This window comes from Octopus bimaculoides, chromosome 7, assembly GCF_046866305.1.
Source record: "Octopus bimaculoides isolate indiv1 chromosome 7, ASM4686630v1, whole genome shotgun sequence".
Taxonomy (NCBI): Eukaryota; Metazoa; Mollusca; class Cephalopoda; order Octopoda; family Octopodidae; genus Octopus; species Octopus bimaculoides.
This window is the reverse complement of record NC_142934.1, coordinates 28234426-28252719: the sequence shown is the minus strand read 5'-3', so window position 1 is coordinate 28252719 and position 18294 is coordinate 28234426. Positions and strand designations below refer to the sequence as shown.

The 18294-nt window shown below is 36.0% G+C and overlaps 1 protein-coding gene across 1 annotated transcript in view; it reads left to right on the top strand.

Annotated features, from left to right (window-relative positions):
• Positions 1–18294, top strand: part of LOC106879899 (eukaryotic translation initiation factor 4E-binding protein 3) — a 32061-nt gene that overhangs the window by 10439 nt on the left and 3328 nt on the right. Inside the window, exon 2 of the mRNA XM_014929649.3 lies at positions 13010–13177. Coding sequence (XP_014785135.1) covers positions 13010–13177 — 168 coding nt within the window. The remainder of the gene's footprint in view (positions 1–13009; positions 13178–18294) is intronic.

The following is an 18294-nucleotide window of genomic DNA, read 5'->3' as shown; positions in this document are numbered from 1 at the left end:
CTTTGAATGAGTCTTTTTTTAGCATGGAGATTTAATAAAAGTAAAACAATGGCAAAGAAAGTTGAAAAACAATTTAAATCCATTATTAACATGACAGCATTTTAGTGCTAAGTAGGACAGTGATATCTGGCCATATGCACACTTAGGTTGAAACTTGTACCTGAAGCATAGGAATTTTATGAAATGCAGATTTTTATACTGCACTTGTTATAAAGATTAGCTGTCTAGCATTGAGCAAATTATCAAATAACTTGATTATTGTCTTTCTTTTTTTTATTCTAATTTTTTTTTTATATCTTTTGGATTGTAGTTATTAGGTAATATATGTCTGTTTTTAGGCAGTATCCATGCAGAAGAGTTATTTAGATTTTAGTCATTAAAATAAGAATTGTGCTGCTTTCTTGTAAATACACTTCCAAGGGCTAAATTTAGTTGGTTTGTGCTTATGGTTGATTGAATGAATCCTAAGATGTTTCCCTCAGCAAAATTGTTTGTGTCTCCATAAGATATACCCAGTGTAAGAGGTGCAGCAACATCAAGGGAAGGTTAACCGGGAAAGCTTTTGTTGCAGCAGATGCACAGGGGCAATAAACACCACAGATGCTCAGAAAACAGATACCATCACATGCCAGGGGGAGAAACTGGAAGTAGTTGATAGCTTCTGCTACCTAGGTGACCAAGCCTGTAGTGTGTGTGTGTGGGGGGGGGGGGTAGTAGATGCTCAGTGAGTGTTACCACTAGAATAAGAATAGCCTGGGCAAAGTTCAGAAAGCTCCTACCTCTACTGGTGACAAAGGGCCTCTCACTCAGAGTGAAAGGTAGACTGTACGATGCATGTGTGTAAATTGCCATGCTTCACGGCAGTGAAACATGGGCCATGACTGCTGAAGACATGCGTAGGCTTGAAAGAGAGGAAGCAAGCATGATCCATTGGATGTGTAATGTCAGTGTCCGCACACAACAGAGTGTAAGCACCCTGAGAGAAAAGACATAAGAAGCATCAGATGTGGTGTGCAAGAGAGACGACTGCGCTGGTATGGTCATGTACTATGGATGGACGAGGAGAGCTATGCGGAGAAGTGTCTCTCCCAAACAGTGGAAGGAACTTGTGGGAGAAGGAGACCCAGGAAGACATGGGATGAGGTGGTGAAACATGACCTTTGAGTGTTGGGCCTCACAGGCAATAACAAAGACAGACCTCTGGAGATATGCTGTGACTGAGAAGTACCTTTGGATCGTCGGGCAACATGCCGTGCTTGAGACCTATTGAGTCAAGTACATCAAAATCAAATCAAACCACAATCAAATGGAAATTGTAGTTGTGGTTAATGCCAATGTCGCCTGACTGGCTCCCATACTGGTGACATGCAATAAACACCATTCATGCGTGAGTTGTTTGCCAGTGCCGCCTGACTGGAGAGCAAGATGTTAAGTCAAATAAAGCCTATTTCTTCTTGTTAAGAATCCAATTAATAAATTGATCAGTCTGTTATTAGCTTAATATTTCAAATATGTCTGTATCAGCACATGAACTATAAGGAGAACACTATATTTAACCCTTTAGCATTTAAACTGGCCATATCCGGCCAAAAGTATTCTGCCTATTCTATGTTCAAACTGGCCAGATCTAGTCTCTCACACCAACCCTACAATATCGTTTTAAAAATTAACAGCTATCTCATCAAAATCTCATAGCTACGAGTTAATGCATGATTAATTCAAAACAATGTGGATAAAAAAGCATTAATTATGGCAGAATAATGTGAACACTAAAGGGTTAAACAATCTTCAGACATTATTGGGTTCATGTTAACTTTGAATAGCCAATGTTGATGTTAGATCTGTTACATTTTTAAGATTCAGTATTTGTACACAGTATAAACACTGTTGGTTCTTGTTAGATTAACAAAGTTAAGGCAAGCCAAGCCTATTCATTAGCTTTATGCTCAGATAAGCTTATTCTTTGTACTGGGTTAGCCAAGTACTGTTATCTTTATCTGAAGTGATTAATGAGAATATAAATTGTTTCTCTGGTGCTGAGAGTAGATAACTGGAGTACATAATTTACACTAGTGGCGTAGGATTTGATACATAAGCTTATTTAATATACTGTATTCCCTACATAATTGTATTAATATTTCACAGCTCCATCTGTCTCATGACCCCTCCTCCCTCCATATATCTTTAAACTCTGGTTTATCCTAAAGTTCTGTTACATTTCCTACATTCTTCTTTCTATATGTTAATTATCTTGCTATTATTTTTAACAACACACTCCTATGCAAATGACAAGTGTAATAAACAGGCCTCTACGTGGTCACTTGACTTGCCAGAAATAAACAGATGTCTCTCAAGTCACATCATGCTAACTTCAAAAATGGACTTGTTGAATAATGTGGTTCTGGGTTTCCTGCGAATGGGGAAAATGTGATGGTCATAGTTGGAGTATCTTAGATCAATCAGGCTTAAACAAGAACAATAACTTGCCACCTTTCATTTTTTAACCATTTGGATGTAGCACCATTCACATCTAACCTAGTGACAGACTTGCACTGCCTCCATAAATAAATGAACAATAGTAACCTAGTTTTTTCTTTTAACACTATCCCTCCTGGTACATTTGCTATACATGTCAAAGAAACCATCTTTAACACACCCTCTCTTAATAAATGACCTCTACCCCAATTAAAATCTTCAAAATCATTGTAAATGCTAAGAGGCTTGCCTGTATAACTTTGCCAAACACCATCCTCCAAAAGTAGGATTATGTTGCTGAGCCTGAAAATAAATACTTTAACTTTAATCAGTTTGTGACTCACTGTAAAATTCAAGTTTGGCCCACATTGGTGTACTGCTCACATATCTGGAACATTACTGCTTAGCCCTACCCAAAAGAAGATGATTCGACTGTTTCAATTGCTTATAGATCTACTGTTTCCTGTGTGTGTGGTTTTTTTTATTCTACCATTACTACAGTACCCCTCTCCTCTTAAAACACATCTCTCTTTCATTTCTTGTCTCTGTTATGTTTCATCTCCCAAATCCTACACTAAACACTTTTTCCAATCATTCTTCCCCTTAGTTGGAACCTTCTGGAATTCCGTGCTCACCCACCTTTGTTGATTTGCTCTGAAGATCTTAAAAAAGTACATCATCTGCATCAATCTCACCAACCTGGATATGGTTTTGAAGATTATGGCACTACTACTTCTCAGTCTAACTAATAATAATAAGCATAAGCATAATAATGATAATTCTTTCTACTATAGATACAAAGGCAGCAATTTTAGTGGATGGTGGGTGGCAACTCAATTACATCACCCCCAGTGTTCAACTGGAACTTATATGACCCCAAAAGGATGAAATGCAAAATCAACTTCTGTGGCATTTGAACTTGGGATGTAAAGAGCCAAAAGAACTGCTACTAAGACTCTTGTCCTGCATGGTGATGATTCTGCTGGCTACCTGCCAGCACCCCATAACCACAACCACCACCAGTGCCATCATAGTCATCACCAGAATTCTTCTTTCTGATATAGACATAAGGCCTGACATTTGGGTGAGTGGGTAATAAATTACATCAATCCCAGTACTCAACTGGTGCTTATTTTATCAACTCCAAAAGGATGAAAGTCAAAGTTGACCTCAGCAGAATTTGAACCCTGAATATAGAGACAGACAATGCCACTAAGCATTTTATAGGATGTGCTAACAATTCTGCCAGCTCTTTGCCTCAGTAGTAGTAGTAGTAGTAGTAGTAGGTCAAACTAAAGGGTCTAACCCGGTGGGAAATAAAAAAAATAAAATATTCTAATAGGTGTAAAACAACTTGCTGCGAACGAATATGGAGAAAAAAATGCGAACGGGGGTTGGTGCTGAGAGACCTCGGAACATTCACATCCTGAATGTTCTGAGACGCCTCACCGGAGCCAAGAAACAAAAGAAAAATAGTGTAATAGATGTAAAACGACTTGCTCTGAACGAATATGAAAAAAAAATGTGCTCCCGCGAAAGGCGGGGTGGGGAGAGGACTCGGAACATTCACATCGTCATATATCGTCATTCCATGGCCTCTGAATTATAGTGTTTGACCCGGTGACAAAATTTTTTAAAAAATAGTCTAATAGGTGTAAAACAACTTGCTGGGAACGAATGTGTCTGTGAGTGTGTGTGTGATGTGTGACAATGTGAATGTTCCGAGCCTCCCCCCCTCCGTTCGTGTAATTATGATGGACTCTTCCATCAGAGATGACATATGAACATTCAGCTATTGTTGAATGACTTGCACATGACTTGTTTATAGTAATAAAATGTTCATGCTGCTCACTTTCTCCATCAAATCAACATCTGAACAGGTGCACTTTGTACCATGCATCAGGTGTCAAAGTGATTGCAGAGCAATGTGAGATGAAGTGTTTTGTTCAAGAATGCAATGCACCACCTGGTCTAGGAATTGGAATCACAATTGCTAGATTGTGAGTGCAACACTCTAACCACTAAGCATGTGTCCTCACAACAACAATAATCCTTTCTACTAAAGGCACAAGGCCTGAAATTTTGGGAGAGAGCACAAGTTGATTACATCAACCCCAGTGTGTGTCACTGGTACCTCATTTATTGACCCTGAAAGGATGAAAGGTAAAGTTGATCATGGCAGAATTTGAACACAGAACATAAGAGATGGACAGAATGCCACTAAGCATTTTGTCTGGCATGCTAACAATTCTGCCAGCTTGCTAATCATGTTTTTGGTGTACCTTTAACAGATGAATAGTCATGATGGGTGAATTGGGCTTTGTATATTTGTCCCTCAGTGTCACTTTGACAGTACATGTTGCTTTCTCACCCTTTAATAATAATAAGAATAATGGTTTCAAATTTTGCCACAAGGGCGGCAGTTTTGGGGGAGGGGATAAGTCAATTACATTGATCCCAGTGTTCAACTGGTACTTATTTTATTGACCCCAAAAGGCTGAAAGGCAAAGTTCACTATGGCAGAATATGAACCCAGAACATAAAGATGGACGAAATGCCGCTAAGCATTCTGCTCGACATGCTAAGGATTTTGCCAGCTCACTGCCTTGATAATAATGGTTTCAAATTTTGCCACAAGAAAATACAGGAGGATCAGTTAATTATATTCAATAAAATCATAATTAACTGATCCTCCTGTATTTTCTTTTACCCAAAGCCAGGAACTTTCCAGCACCCCCTCGTGTGTCTTACAAAGGTTCTAGTAAGCAAAAAAAACAGACAAGACCCTACCCACCTTCAGGTAGGTAGCCCTGTTCAATTTGTAGGAAAGGTATAGGCAAGAACGCCATATGGTATACCCAGTGTAAGCTATTGACAAACGAGGTGCAGTGGATTAATAAGAAGGTTATCAGAGAAGGTAGTGTTTGTATGTGGAAGATGATTAGGAAATTGATACTCTCAAATGTCCTGGTGGCTCATTAGAGGCAGTAGGTAATTTCTGCTACCCAGTGGACCAAATTAGTAGTGGGGGAGGTTGCATGGAGAGTGTGAAAGCAAGAATAGGATGGAGGAAATTCAGTGAGCTGTTATCTCTGTTGGCTATGAAAGGTTTCTCTCTCTCTGAGAGAAAGGAAGATTGTATGTTGCATGTATGCAGACAGCAGTTCTACATGTAGTGAGCCATGGATTCCTGAACACATGGAAGTGGGATACCCAGGAGGGCATGAGATGAAGTACTGAAGAACAACCTCAGGGTGCTGAACCGTCCAGACAAGATGACAAAGGACTGAGATGCCTGACACCTTGCTGTATTCAAGAAGATCCATACTCCACTGCAGAAGTGTTAAGGTGGTGTAAAGCACTCATGGCAGTGTGGTTAACAAGTTTGCTTCCCATCTACATGGTTTCAGGCTCAGTCCTATTGCATGGCATCTTGGGCAAATGTCTTCTAGAGCCCCAAAGCCTTGTGAGTGGATTTGGTAGATGGAAACTGAAAGAAGCCTGTTGTTTGTATGTAAATATATGACTGTTGTAATGCTATCCAATTCCAACATTCTGCAAAAATATGTTTGGCTATAGGGAAATATTACCTTCTCGGAAACAGGTAAGAGTTGGCAACAGGAAGGGCATCTAGCTGTAGAAAATCTACCTCAACTCCGTTCAGCTGATGCATGCTTGGAAATAGTTTTGCTTACAACACCTAGGTTTCCCAAGACATTACTTAACTTTGGTGATCAGAGGACATCCAGTGTTTTCAACGGGATATGGCCATAAGCAGTAGAATAGCAGAAGAATAATTGATTTTTGACTTCTTCAATATTTTTGCATAAAATTTCATAGATCTTATTACTGTGGTTTTACAACCAAATGCTCTTCCTGCTATTAAATCTCCTTAGAGTAGGGGAAAAAAATAGGATTTCCTTTTGAAATGACTAAGCTACGGAATGTATTGTAGTTTTGTTATCTGTTAAGGTTCCTGCATGGATCCATGAGCTAAAAAAAGTGACTGTTATATCAAATACATTGTTGGTCTAACAACAACAGCCAACCCTTAGTTGCTCTACCCGTTTTAATATTCTCAGAAGGATAAAACGCATTAACCTAAATGATATTTGGACCAGAACTACGGAATCAAGACACAAAACCATCAATCCTGACTCATCAATTTATACTACTATCAGCTCTTAACTCCTCTATTTGTAATTAGATTAATCATAATATATTTATGATATTGATTGAGAGCACACAACATACATGATCATTGTGAATCATTAGGCTACTTTTTAGCATCCTAACCTGTTGAGTTTAGAATTAAAAGTTATAGCTTTGCTGTTGTGGCTTTTTTAAGATAAAATTTATTAAGTATGAGACAAAACACTAGCAATTTTAAAAAGGAGGTTCTTTTTATTGAAATAAACTTTAACCCTTTAGTATTCAGATTATTCTGTCAAATGTAAAACTTATTAATTCATATTGTCTTGAACTAATCAAGCATTATCTTATTGCTTTGCGGATTTGAGGATGTGATCGTTTATTTTTAGAATGACATTATAGGGTAGATGAAAGAGACCAGATCCGGCCAGTTTGAACATAAAACAGGTAGAATAATTTGGCCGGTTTAAATACTGAAGGGTAAAAGCACTATAAAAAAAAATGAGGAATATTTGTTTACTGTTTAAAAATTTATTGTACACCAAAATTAAAACTGAATGATTAGATACTGAGAGCAATTTAGCAAATGACAATTTTTAAAAAATGCAATTTGATGCATAATTGTGCTATTTTGAAATTAAAGCATTGTTGAAATTTAAAATTCAAATGTATGTAACATGGAAGATGAAATAAAATTTGTATTGTAAAAGATTGAAGAGTTTATCCCTACAAAATTTATTAAGAAATAATTGTGTCTAGAATATGAGTTACATCTGAAAAATCTAACTCCTTTATTTACTATTTTACTTTTAGAAACACAATTCCTTCTATCAGATCCTTTTTCATAGAAGCTCTTGAATTGGATATGATTATTATTTTCTGGAAATTTTAATGCATTATATTGGAGTTCACATTCAGTTGGAGCTGGAGTCATTCTTACTGCTTCCAATTCCAGAACTCTGACTATGCCTCAACAGCCTTGATTTTTAAACTGGGCAGTTTGTGTTAAGCTAAACATTTTAACCGTTTTTATTATCATATTTCTGTTGAGAAACTTACTCATTGTTTTGATTAATTTTGAAAATGAAAAATTCAGTAAAATAACTTCAATCATTATTAAACATGATGTTTTGATGGAATATTTTAATTCAGATCACTTTAAAAATAGGAAGTTTGAAGTTGACTTAATTAGATATAGATATATTCTCATAAGATAATAGTTCTTTAGGCTTGGTGGTAGAATTGAGTCAGGCCCAATATTTAATCCATTGGGAACAAAAGGCAAAATAAATGAAGAGGAATTTGAATACAAAACCGTGAGGCATCACACTAGATAGAATAATGCACTTAGTCTTAAACTGCTAATACTGTAAACATTGTCTTACAATTGTTAATATTTATCTCTACCTGTCAACTTTAGTGTGGTTTGAACTTGGAGCTTAAAAGAATGTAATTAAAAATCCACCAGCATTTTGTCCTGTGCTCTACTGAATTGCCACTTTAGCACACAGATGCATGCACACATACAAGCAAGAACTGTGAAATCTTGCATGAATTAATTTCAACTCTTATTAATAACTGCGTTTTTTTTTTTTTTTTTCATGACAGGGATTGACTATAAATCAAATAGCCAATGCTATTAGCATATCCTGTGAGGGAGTTGAGAATACTCTGCATAGTGAACTTGGCATGATAAAGGTTTTCTGCTTGGTGGGTGCTACGTCTTCTGATACCAGATCAAAAGCATACCAGGCTGATCACATCACAGGAAAATCTGCCATTATTTGAGGCAGATCCAGCTGGTTTCCTGGAATGTTTCCTAATCCAGGATGAATGTTGGGCTTATCACTTTGAGTCAAGAGATAAAGAGACAATCCATGCAGTGGAAACACCCCTCCTCACATGCTATAAAGAAGGCCAAGGTCGTTTCATCTGCAGGGAAGGTGATGACCTCAGCTTTTGGGGTGCAGAAGGTATTATGTTACTTGACTATCTTCAAAAAGGCTTTACCATCAATGGAAAGTACTGTGCCAACTTGTTGATGCAGGTACAAAAGGCTATCAAGACCAAGCACTCAGGAAAACTGACAAAAGGAGTTTTGTTTCATCAGGACAATGCTCCAGCGCTCAAGTCATTAGTTTCAATGACTGCTGTGCATATCTGTGGCTTTGAACTGATTGATCAGTCTCCCTACCCTCCTGATTTGGCCCCATCTAACTATCATTTGTTCCCCTACATGAAAAAGCACTTGGCAGGGAACCAGTATCCTAGTGATGATGACATCACATCTGATATTGATGACTTTTTTGACCACCAGGATGAAAGCGTCTTCATCAATGGGGTTCAAGCACTGCAACGCCATGAGAGTATCTGGTCAACCTATGAACTTTTCAGCTGACTCTCATATATGATAATTAGCTTTGTGTGTTTGATCAGTCACACAAATAAGATAATGTTGAAGTAGGAGGCTGTCAACCATAAATAGTGACTGAGTGTCAGTAGGAGGCATCTGCTTTTGTTTTAGTTCTAATATACTTTTTATATTGTGTGGTTTACAAGATATTTTCAAAAGTAAGAATAGATTTTGACATTTAATTTCATTTGGCACCAACATGATTATGTAATTTGGGTTCAGTCTCACTGTGCAGCACCTTGTAGCATCTTGTACTATGAGCCGAAGTTGATCAAAGCCTTATGAGTAGAAACTACCTCCACCATTGTGTGTGTGTGTCTATATGTAATTTATCTTGACATCATATGATGGTTGTAGATAAGCATCACTGTCTTACAAGTGATGTTTGTTTTCATTTGTCTGTGGGGCTATAGGGAAATATTATTTTACTTTAGAAACGAGTGAGTTTGCAGCATTGAAGGGCATCTGACTGTAGAAAATCTGCTTCAACAAATTAAATTTGACTCATAGTGGACTTCAAAACAATAAAAACAATAACAAAGGCAATTTGAAGAATCACTATATTTACTATAATTAATAAAACTTATAATTTCTGATAATGAGTACATTAATTTATAAAAATAATTTCTAACATACTGTTCGTTGATCACAAGAACTTATTTCAATCTGACACTTTAGTTTATTGCTCTATGCCTGGGAAATTGTTGAGTTATGGAACATAACACTATTAGTGTATAAACTTCAGCATATACACAAAATTCTCTCTCTCTCTCTCTCTCTCTCTCTCTCTCTCTCTCTCTCTCTATATATATATATATATATATATATATATATATATATATATATATATACACACATATATATATATATATATATATATATATATATATATATATATATATATATATAGAGAGAGAGAGAGAGAGAGAGAGAGAGAGAGAGAGAGAGAGAGGATTGTGCGCAGTTTCTGTCTGCCAGATTTCACTCATTTAAAGCACTGCAACATTTAGATTCCTTGCAATTTGCCTTGTCTTTTATTCAGCTAATTTTGATAAAATAAGTACTAAACCTAAAATAACTACTTGTTATATAATGTCAGTGATTTTTAACTGACAACCTCATTTTATTTTTTAGTTGCTTACATTGCCAATGCTTTTGTGAACTGCATAAAACATCATTCTCTCCTTCTTCTTCCTAGCTATATTTGTGACATTGTGCTGAAAAAAATCATTTATGTTAAAACATGTAAAAAAGAAAGAAAGGAATGAATAAATGAATGAAGACAATGTTGGGTAGAGAGAACTGTAAACTGTATAGTCTTTTCTAGAACAAGCTCTCTAGTGCCAGTAACATGATGAATTGCATTCAGCCCAGACTCTAGAATAATAAAAAATGGCGTTAAACATAATGTATGCAACAACAGTCAGTTGTGTGTGTGTGTGTTAAATGATGAACCATGGCAGGTGATGAGTTGAAGGGCCACAGTGTGCAGCAGGGTAAAGGGCCATAGTGGGTCACAAGATAAAGGGCTGTGCTAGGTGGGGAAACATTGAGAGAGACTTCAACATAGAAAAATAAACATATATGATGGTGTGTGTGTGTGTCATGACATCATAAGAATTTATAAATGTTGGAGAGAATGTGAAATAATTATTTTTGGAACTGTGGGGTTTGTAACAGATGAAAAAGTTAAAGGCAACCTTCTACTTTTTCTGTCCAAAAGGGTTTTTTAACCCAATATAAATGTGCTATTATTTGTAGCTCTATTATCTGCTTCAAGAATCTCTATTCCAAAAAAGAATGATATGTGTGTGTGTTTGAGTTTGTTTACATCTTTGATCTGCTATCATTGTACAAAGATGTAGTGGGTGGTGTTGATGTTGCCCATTTCTCCTGGCAACAAATCATCTGCTTACTTCATGTCTTTGAAGCCATGTGGAATAAGAGATGCTTTATTGAAAAGTTAGCATCAGAAAGGGTATCTTGTTGTGAAACAGTGCCTCAGCATATTCCATCTATGCAGGCATGGAAAAACAAATGTAAAACAAACTAACCAAATTCTTTTGTCTTTTTTGGCAATTTGAATCACTTTTAGTTTAAATGCAGCTGTACACTTAGCTTATGCAGGAGGCATTGTCTTACAAAATGGTACAAGTATATGGTTATGTTCCTCAAGTACTGTTTGGGACCTAACATCAGCTGATTTGTCAAGTGAGATTGTGACCTGACTTTCACTGACTTTTATGCAGTCTTTCGAATTACTGTAGCTGATAGAAATAATAAGACTGATATTGATAATTGTGATGTAATTATAGTAACCTTTTTGCTAACATATTTTTATCAAAATACACTGCCTTTGTTTCAGTTCATTTCAAAAATAATGAATTTAATAAACTATTTTTGTTGTTAATAATGTATGGAATGTAAACTAATATGAAATTTGATGGAAGATGGCAAGCTCAGGTAGATGGGTATCAAAACATTTAAGAGTTATTACCTTTCATCACTTATCTGACAAAACCGGTTACACTACTTAATAGCTGTTTGCATCTATGAACTGTAGTTTGGTGAAGCATTCTGTACTGACAAATAATACCATGTAATAAATAGATGTGCTTATATAAGAAATAATAGTGTGATGTATTTTGTATGGTACTCATTAAACTATAGTAATTATTGGGTCATCCCATAGATAATGCATGAACTAAAGGTTGAAGTGGGGGTGGAATAAAATGACTGCATCAACTTGCTATAAAAGCAGGTAGTAATTTTACCTTGTGCTTATTTTTAGTGCAAGTTTTGAAGAGTGCAGTCTGATTTTAGCAGTTATTTTTTCAAAGCTATAATGGAAGTGAGAAAGGAACATATTCGGCATATTTTGATTTACGAGTTCAATAAAGGCAACAGTGCAACGGAAAGTGCGAGGAATATTAATGTAGTATATGGGGAACGGACAAGCATAAGCCAGTGTCAGCGGTGGTTCCAGAAATTCTGAGCTGGAAACTACAGCCTAGAAGATTAGCCTCATCTTGGAAGATCTGTAGAGCTCGACAAGGATGTCCTGCAAACCTTGGTGGAACAAATCCCATCGTAACTGTTGAGGAACTATCAGAGAAGCTTGGATTTGGTTGTTCAACCATTCATTGACACCTGCGTGTCATTGGAAAAGTTAGCAAATTGGGTCAATGGGTTCCTCACAAACTTTCCGAGTCTAATCATACGCAGAGAGTGAATGTGTACTCTTTGTTGTCACGTCTCATGAATGAACCTCTTTTGGACTGAATAGTGACTGGTAACAAGAAATGGGTTCTCTATAAAAATGTCAAGCACTGATGACAGTGGTTAGGGGAAAGAGAAACACTGGCACCTCAGGCTAAAGAAGGTCTTCACCCACATATGGTGTTGTTATTTGTTTGGTGGGATATGAAACTTTCTCAGTGAATTATGCCTATCAAACATAGAAAAGTAGGTATTGGCTCATAAGGTAATATGCTGAAATGTGGCATAAAAATTAGGAGTTGTGAAAGTGAGGTGAGATAGATGAAGGACCTTTTTTTGTGTTGGAAAGTTCTGGTTAAATGTTAAGTAGCTTGCTTATTAACTTTAAAACCCTCTTGTTATCATATTTTTGTTGAAATACACTGCCTTTGTTTCAGTAAATTATGAAGAATTTGGTAAATAATTTAGTCATTATTAAACCAATGTTTGGAACATAAATTAATGTGCAATTTTGATGGTAGGTTTTAATTTAGATCATTTTAAGGCAAAAACTTTATATTGCAGAACTAAAGAGCATCTTAAGCAGAATGGTATAAAAAAAAGTGGTAAGAAAATTATGAAGTATGTACCTATGTCATGCATTTATTGTAGGAATTTGCATGCTAGTGTCTAATCAGATTGACTATTATAATTTGACATTAAACATTCTGTGATACGCAATTTACAATGTTAACTTTTTTTATCCTCTAGGTACTAGAATATTTTATGACCGAGCATTTTTACTGCAATGCCGTAATTCTCCATTGGCTAAAAGCCCTCCTGCAAATATGGCACAGATTCCTGGGATAACAATGCCCGGAGAAGTTGAAATGCCTTGTAATCCACATACAGCAGTTGAAGAAGAGAAAGGTACTAAAGGTAGGTGGACTTATACACATCCACTTAATCTTGCTTGTGTCGTAGAAATTGTCCATCCCACCATCCATTTATCTATCTATTTATCTTTTTATCTGTGTGTGTGTAGGAGTGGCTGTGTTTAAGAGGTGAATTTCTCAACTAAATGGTTTCAGGGTTAGTTCCACTCTGTGTCACCTTGGGCAAATGCCTTCTACTATAGTCTCAAACTGGCTAAAGCCTTAAGTATATTTGATAGATGGAAACTGAAAGAAGCCCACAAATGTTTGTATGTTTGTGTCTTGTCTTGATATCACACAATAGCTGTAAGTAAGTAACTGTCATACAAGCAGTGTCATCAATTCCCAATATTTTGTAAAAACATGTCTGGCTATAAGAAATATTACTTTGCTTGGAAACAGGTGAGTGTTGGCAATGGGAAGGGCACCTGGCTGTAGAAAATCTGTCTCAAACCCTGTCTTCCAGCCCATGATGCAAGCATAGAAAAGTGGACATTAAAATTATGATGATGAATATATATTATTTACATTTGATGGATATTTGTCCTCATCTTGTTTGTTGTTAACATGTTTCTGCTGATATACCCTCCACCCTTCATCAGGTGTCTTGGGGAAATTTCAAACCTGGGTTCTCATTTCTAAGGTATTTTTTGATGTTATTATTATTATTATTATTATTATTATTATTATTATTATTCAGGTCACTGCCTGGAATCGAACTTGGAATCAGTAGCCCGTGCTCTTAACCACTATGCCATATACCCGTGGGCAATTATAGAGTGAATTTTAGGGCTTATAAATCTAATATTTTCCTATCCTTCCTTAATACTGGTTCCCATATGCTATTCATATCTGCACTCAGTCTGCTTAGGAGGTTGTTGTGTCCTAGCATACGTGCTGCTTCTTTTACTAAAAGAAGCAGCACATATGCGAGGACACAACAAACCCCTAAGTAGACCGAGGACTGAGATATGTGGCACATTGCTGTACTCAAGATCTGCTCACCACAACAGAATCGAGATCCTAAAACCAAGGTGCCCTGTAGAAAGCATCCAGTACACTCTGTAAAGTGGTTGGCATTAGGAAGGGCATCCATCTGTAGAAACCAAGCCAAATCAGACAATGGAACCTGATTCAGCATCTGACCTTGTCAGCTCCTGTCAAGCTCTCCAATCCAAACCAGCATGGAAAATAGAGGTTAAATGTTGATGATGATTGTGTGTGTATTATAAAACAAATATTTGTATGGGAGCTCAGTTGAAGCTCAGAGCACAGAAACACTCCGTTGTATCATGTAACAACAAATAACCTCTACAACATTAGCTTTTAGATACATAATGCACATTGACAGATGTGAGATTCTTCATGGGAGTAATCTGTTACATATATGTTATCACTGATAGTATTGTCACTTCCTTAATGACCTGAATGTCATCATGGGAAAAAATAGTCAAATTTGCCACAAAGCACAACTTTATTGTGTCAGGAAACAAAAAACAAAAAAAGAACCTAAATCATACACTCTTATCAAAATAAGAAAGGTGCTGATGGCTCATGAGGTATACAATATATATTTGTGCGTGTGTGTATGTGAAAGCATATTGCCTAGTGGGTGTTTAGTTCATGATCATAATATCTTGGGTTCAATTCCTGGTCTGGGTGGCATGTTGTGTCCTTGAGCAAGGGCCTTCATTTCCCGTTGTTCAGTCTACTCCGCTGGAAATGAGTACTAGCTGAATGTTGGTACACCTCTCCTTCCTTCCAGTTGCCATATCCTGGATGTGTTGCTAGGCCAAACAGTGGGAGAGTCAGTCAAAAGTTGTCTTTGCTTGCAGCTTAATAGGCACTTGAAACAATTCACTGAAAGCTGATACATGTTACCCAACCGCATTTGTTTGCTGGCTCCTCTGTGTGTGTGTGTGTGGAGGCTTCTAGAGTACTTTCAAATCACGTTTTATGAAAAACTTTATTTTTAAGGATGTGATATATTTTCATATTCTGTGTTTATTGGAAGATTGAAGTTCTGGACTATTTGTTTAAAAGTCACATGTTCATTATTGGGTCTCAGATATTATAATACAGTGAGCTACAAAACTTCATTGTTCAAGCAATTTAGTGAAGAACATGTAGGAGGTGGGGTATAATCTAAAAACTATTAGGAAGGGAGATAACTTCAATATGATTAGTTGACCTAAATTTATAGACGATGTAAGTAAAGTGGAATAGGTCTGTCTTTAACCATTTTGTTACCCAATGAAATAAACTGTTTAGTTTTTATTAACCTCTTTGTTACCATATTTCTGATAAAATATGCTGCTTTCAGTTAATTTTGAAAATAATGAATTTTGTGAAATAGCTGTCACTATCAAGCTAATATTTAGAACACAATTTAACATAGAATTTTGATGGACATTTTTAATTTAGATCACTTTAAAACAGAAAGTTCGTTGTATCAAGGTATCAGGCAGGTTGGTATCAAAATGGTTAAACATTTGCTTAAACATGTAATGAAATTGTGCTATCTGTTCCCATAAAGTTTGAAAATAATCAAGATTTTTTTGGGTATATCTAATAAAATAGCTAAATCCTTTTTTGTTTAGTAAAATAACTAATTTTGTTATTATTAAGCTGGTGTTTCAAATATAAGTTAAAAAGTATGTTGTCATCAGTGTACGTCTGCATTCCATTATAGTATGGGTTAGACATTTTTTATAATATCTAACAGATCAGAGGACTACATCTTACTCCAATGTCACACTTTTGGCATGATTTCTACAGCTGGATGCCCTTTCTGATACCAACTGGTCCTGGGTCTTTTTTTGGTTGTACCCACTCTAATGAGTTCAGCTTGTAACTTAAAAGACTGAAGATCATCCTCTACTGAAAGGGAGGGTAGGAGATTGGGTGGATGATAAGGTGTTGAGAAATTAAATTAAGATGCAAGGATCTGAAACAGGTATACTGTTTGTGGAAGGGATTCATGGTTACTTTGTATTTTATATGGGTGGATGGGGGAGGCTAGAGCTGGGCAAAAATGTAAAATATAAAGACATTGAAACAGATGGGTTAGGAGGCAGTTGCAGGCATGTTGCTAATCAAAAGGGTTAATCTCAGCTTTTCGTTTTATTAAACCTCCTCAGTGAATTATCGTATTTAGTTGGCAAGACATTGATCAATATATTTCTGTGTGTGTAGAGAGAGAGAGAGAGAGAGAGAGAGAGGAGTAGAGAGAAGTGGGGGTGTAATGTAGTGACACTGATTATGAATAGCAACACTATGGTTGATGGAAAATACTTCAAAAGAGCATTCTATTTACTAAATACAGTTGTGACTGGGTCTTATGCATGTTAGATATGAGTCGAAAACTTCAATTATCTCATGTTTAGTCCTACTGTAATTGTTTTAATATACAGAACATTCCTCTGTGGTATATTCTCTTAGTTATATTATCAAGTGTTTATTGTAGGTATTACTCTTAGTTTTCTAGATTCTAAATTCATTGATGTCTGGGATGCATTGCCGAAATTTGACTGGTACTTTATATTATCAGCCTTGGAAAGATGAACATCAAAGTTGATTTGAAAAGACTTGTACTTGGAGCATAAAAACTATAATTCAGCAAGGCAGTTTGGTTGGTGCATAATGAATTTGTCAGTCCATCTCACCTTAGTAGCATCATTTTACCCAAAGTAGTTTAGTTTAATCTAATCTTCTTCCTCCTTATCATCATCATTAATGACTGACTTCCATATTGGTTTGAGTTGAACAGCTTGACAGGATCTGCTGAATCAGAGGACTACATAAAACCTCAGATGTCTACTTTGGCATAGTTTCTATAGCTGGATACCCTTGCTAACACCAACCTTGTTACAGTGTGTATTGAGTGCTGCTTTTATGGCACCAGCACTAGAGAAGATTGCTTCATATTTTGCAAAGCTAAGGGCCTAAATTGGCCTCTATACTTAGGAAGGATTGAAGAGAGAGTGGGTGATGATCGATCTTCCCTCAGTTATAGGGGCCACTTTAAGCCCTTAATCTTACAAGTTACAAGGCAGTCATAATTAGTACCAGTACCTTTATGAGAATTGCCTCATAATTTGCAAGGCTAGCCCTATAACTCTGAAAAATGTTTCACTCCCATTTCATAATTGACTCGGTAGTTGACAAGAAAGTTAATCAACATTTAGTTTGTAAAATTAACATTACAAAACTTTTGAAACATTTAACCAAAATTTGTATAGAAAATTGATCTTAAAAAAGAAAACCTTTTTGTTACCAAATTTCTGTTGAAATAAACTGCCTTCGTTTTTATTGATTTTGAAATAAATGAAGAGTTTAATAACATAAATTTGTCATTATTAAACTGGTGTTTGGAGCATAAATTAGCACAAAATTTTGATGGAAGGTTTTGACTTAGATCACTTTAAAACAAGAAGTTTGTATCATAGAACTAGGACAGTTGCAGGTGCGTTAGTATCAAAAGACAAAATGGAGAGAGAAAAAATATAACATTAGCTATGTGAAAATTGTATTAATAGTGAACAAATTGTCTAGAATTATGTCCAGTTTTCTGCTGGAGAATTTGGATGATGACACAATTTGTTATCTTAGGTCATCCTTGATAATTTAAATATAGAATTAAGTAGCTGTGAGAGCTGTGATGGCTGAATGTAAAAAAAGAAAAATATTGGCCTGTTTAAATTTTGGGTCTAGTGTTCAAACCTCTAAGTTAGCATTTCTTTTTATCCCTGACCAATTGACTAACTTAATTTTTCTTAGCTGTTAGGAATCAGTTCCATAGCTATTGGACAGACTAATAGCATCACTTCAAGAGTTATTTACTTCTGTCTACTGTATCCTGGGAGCTGTAGGAAACATAGGTTGTGTTCAGATTTAAATCTGATTGAATACTAGTTCTGAAAGTAAATCTTCTGACTATGGAATAAAATATTTGCCTTTTTCCTAATAATTATGCAGCACATAAATTGTAAATAGTCCAACTGAAGTTGACTTACCTAGATTCTAGATATGCAACAAAAGAATTAATTATTTTTTATTTGAGGAATTTTTAGACTTTTCTAAGCTAAGAGAGAGGTATAACTTAGGTTAGTTCCATTAATG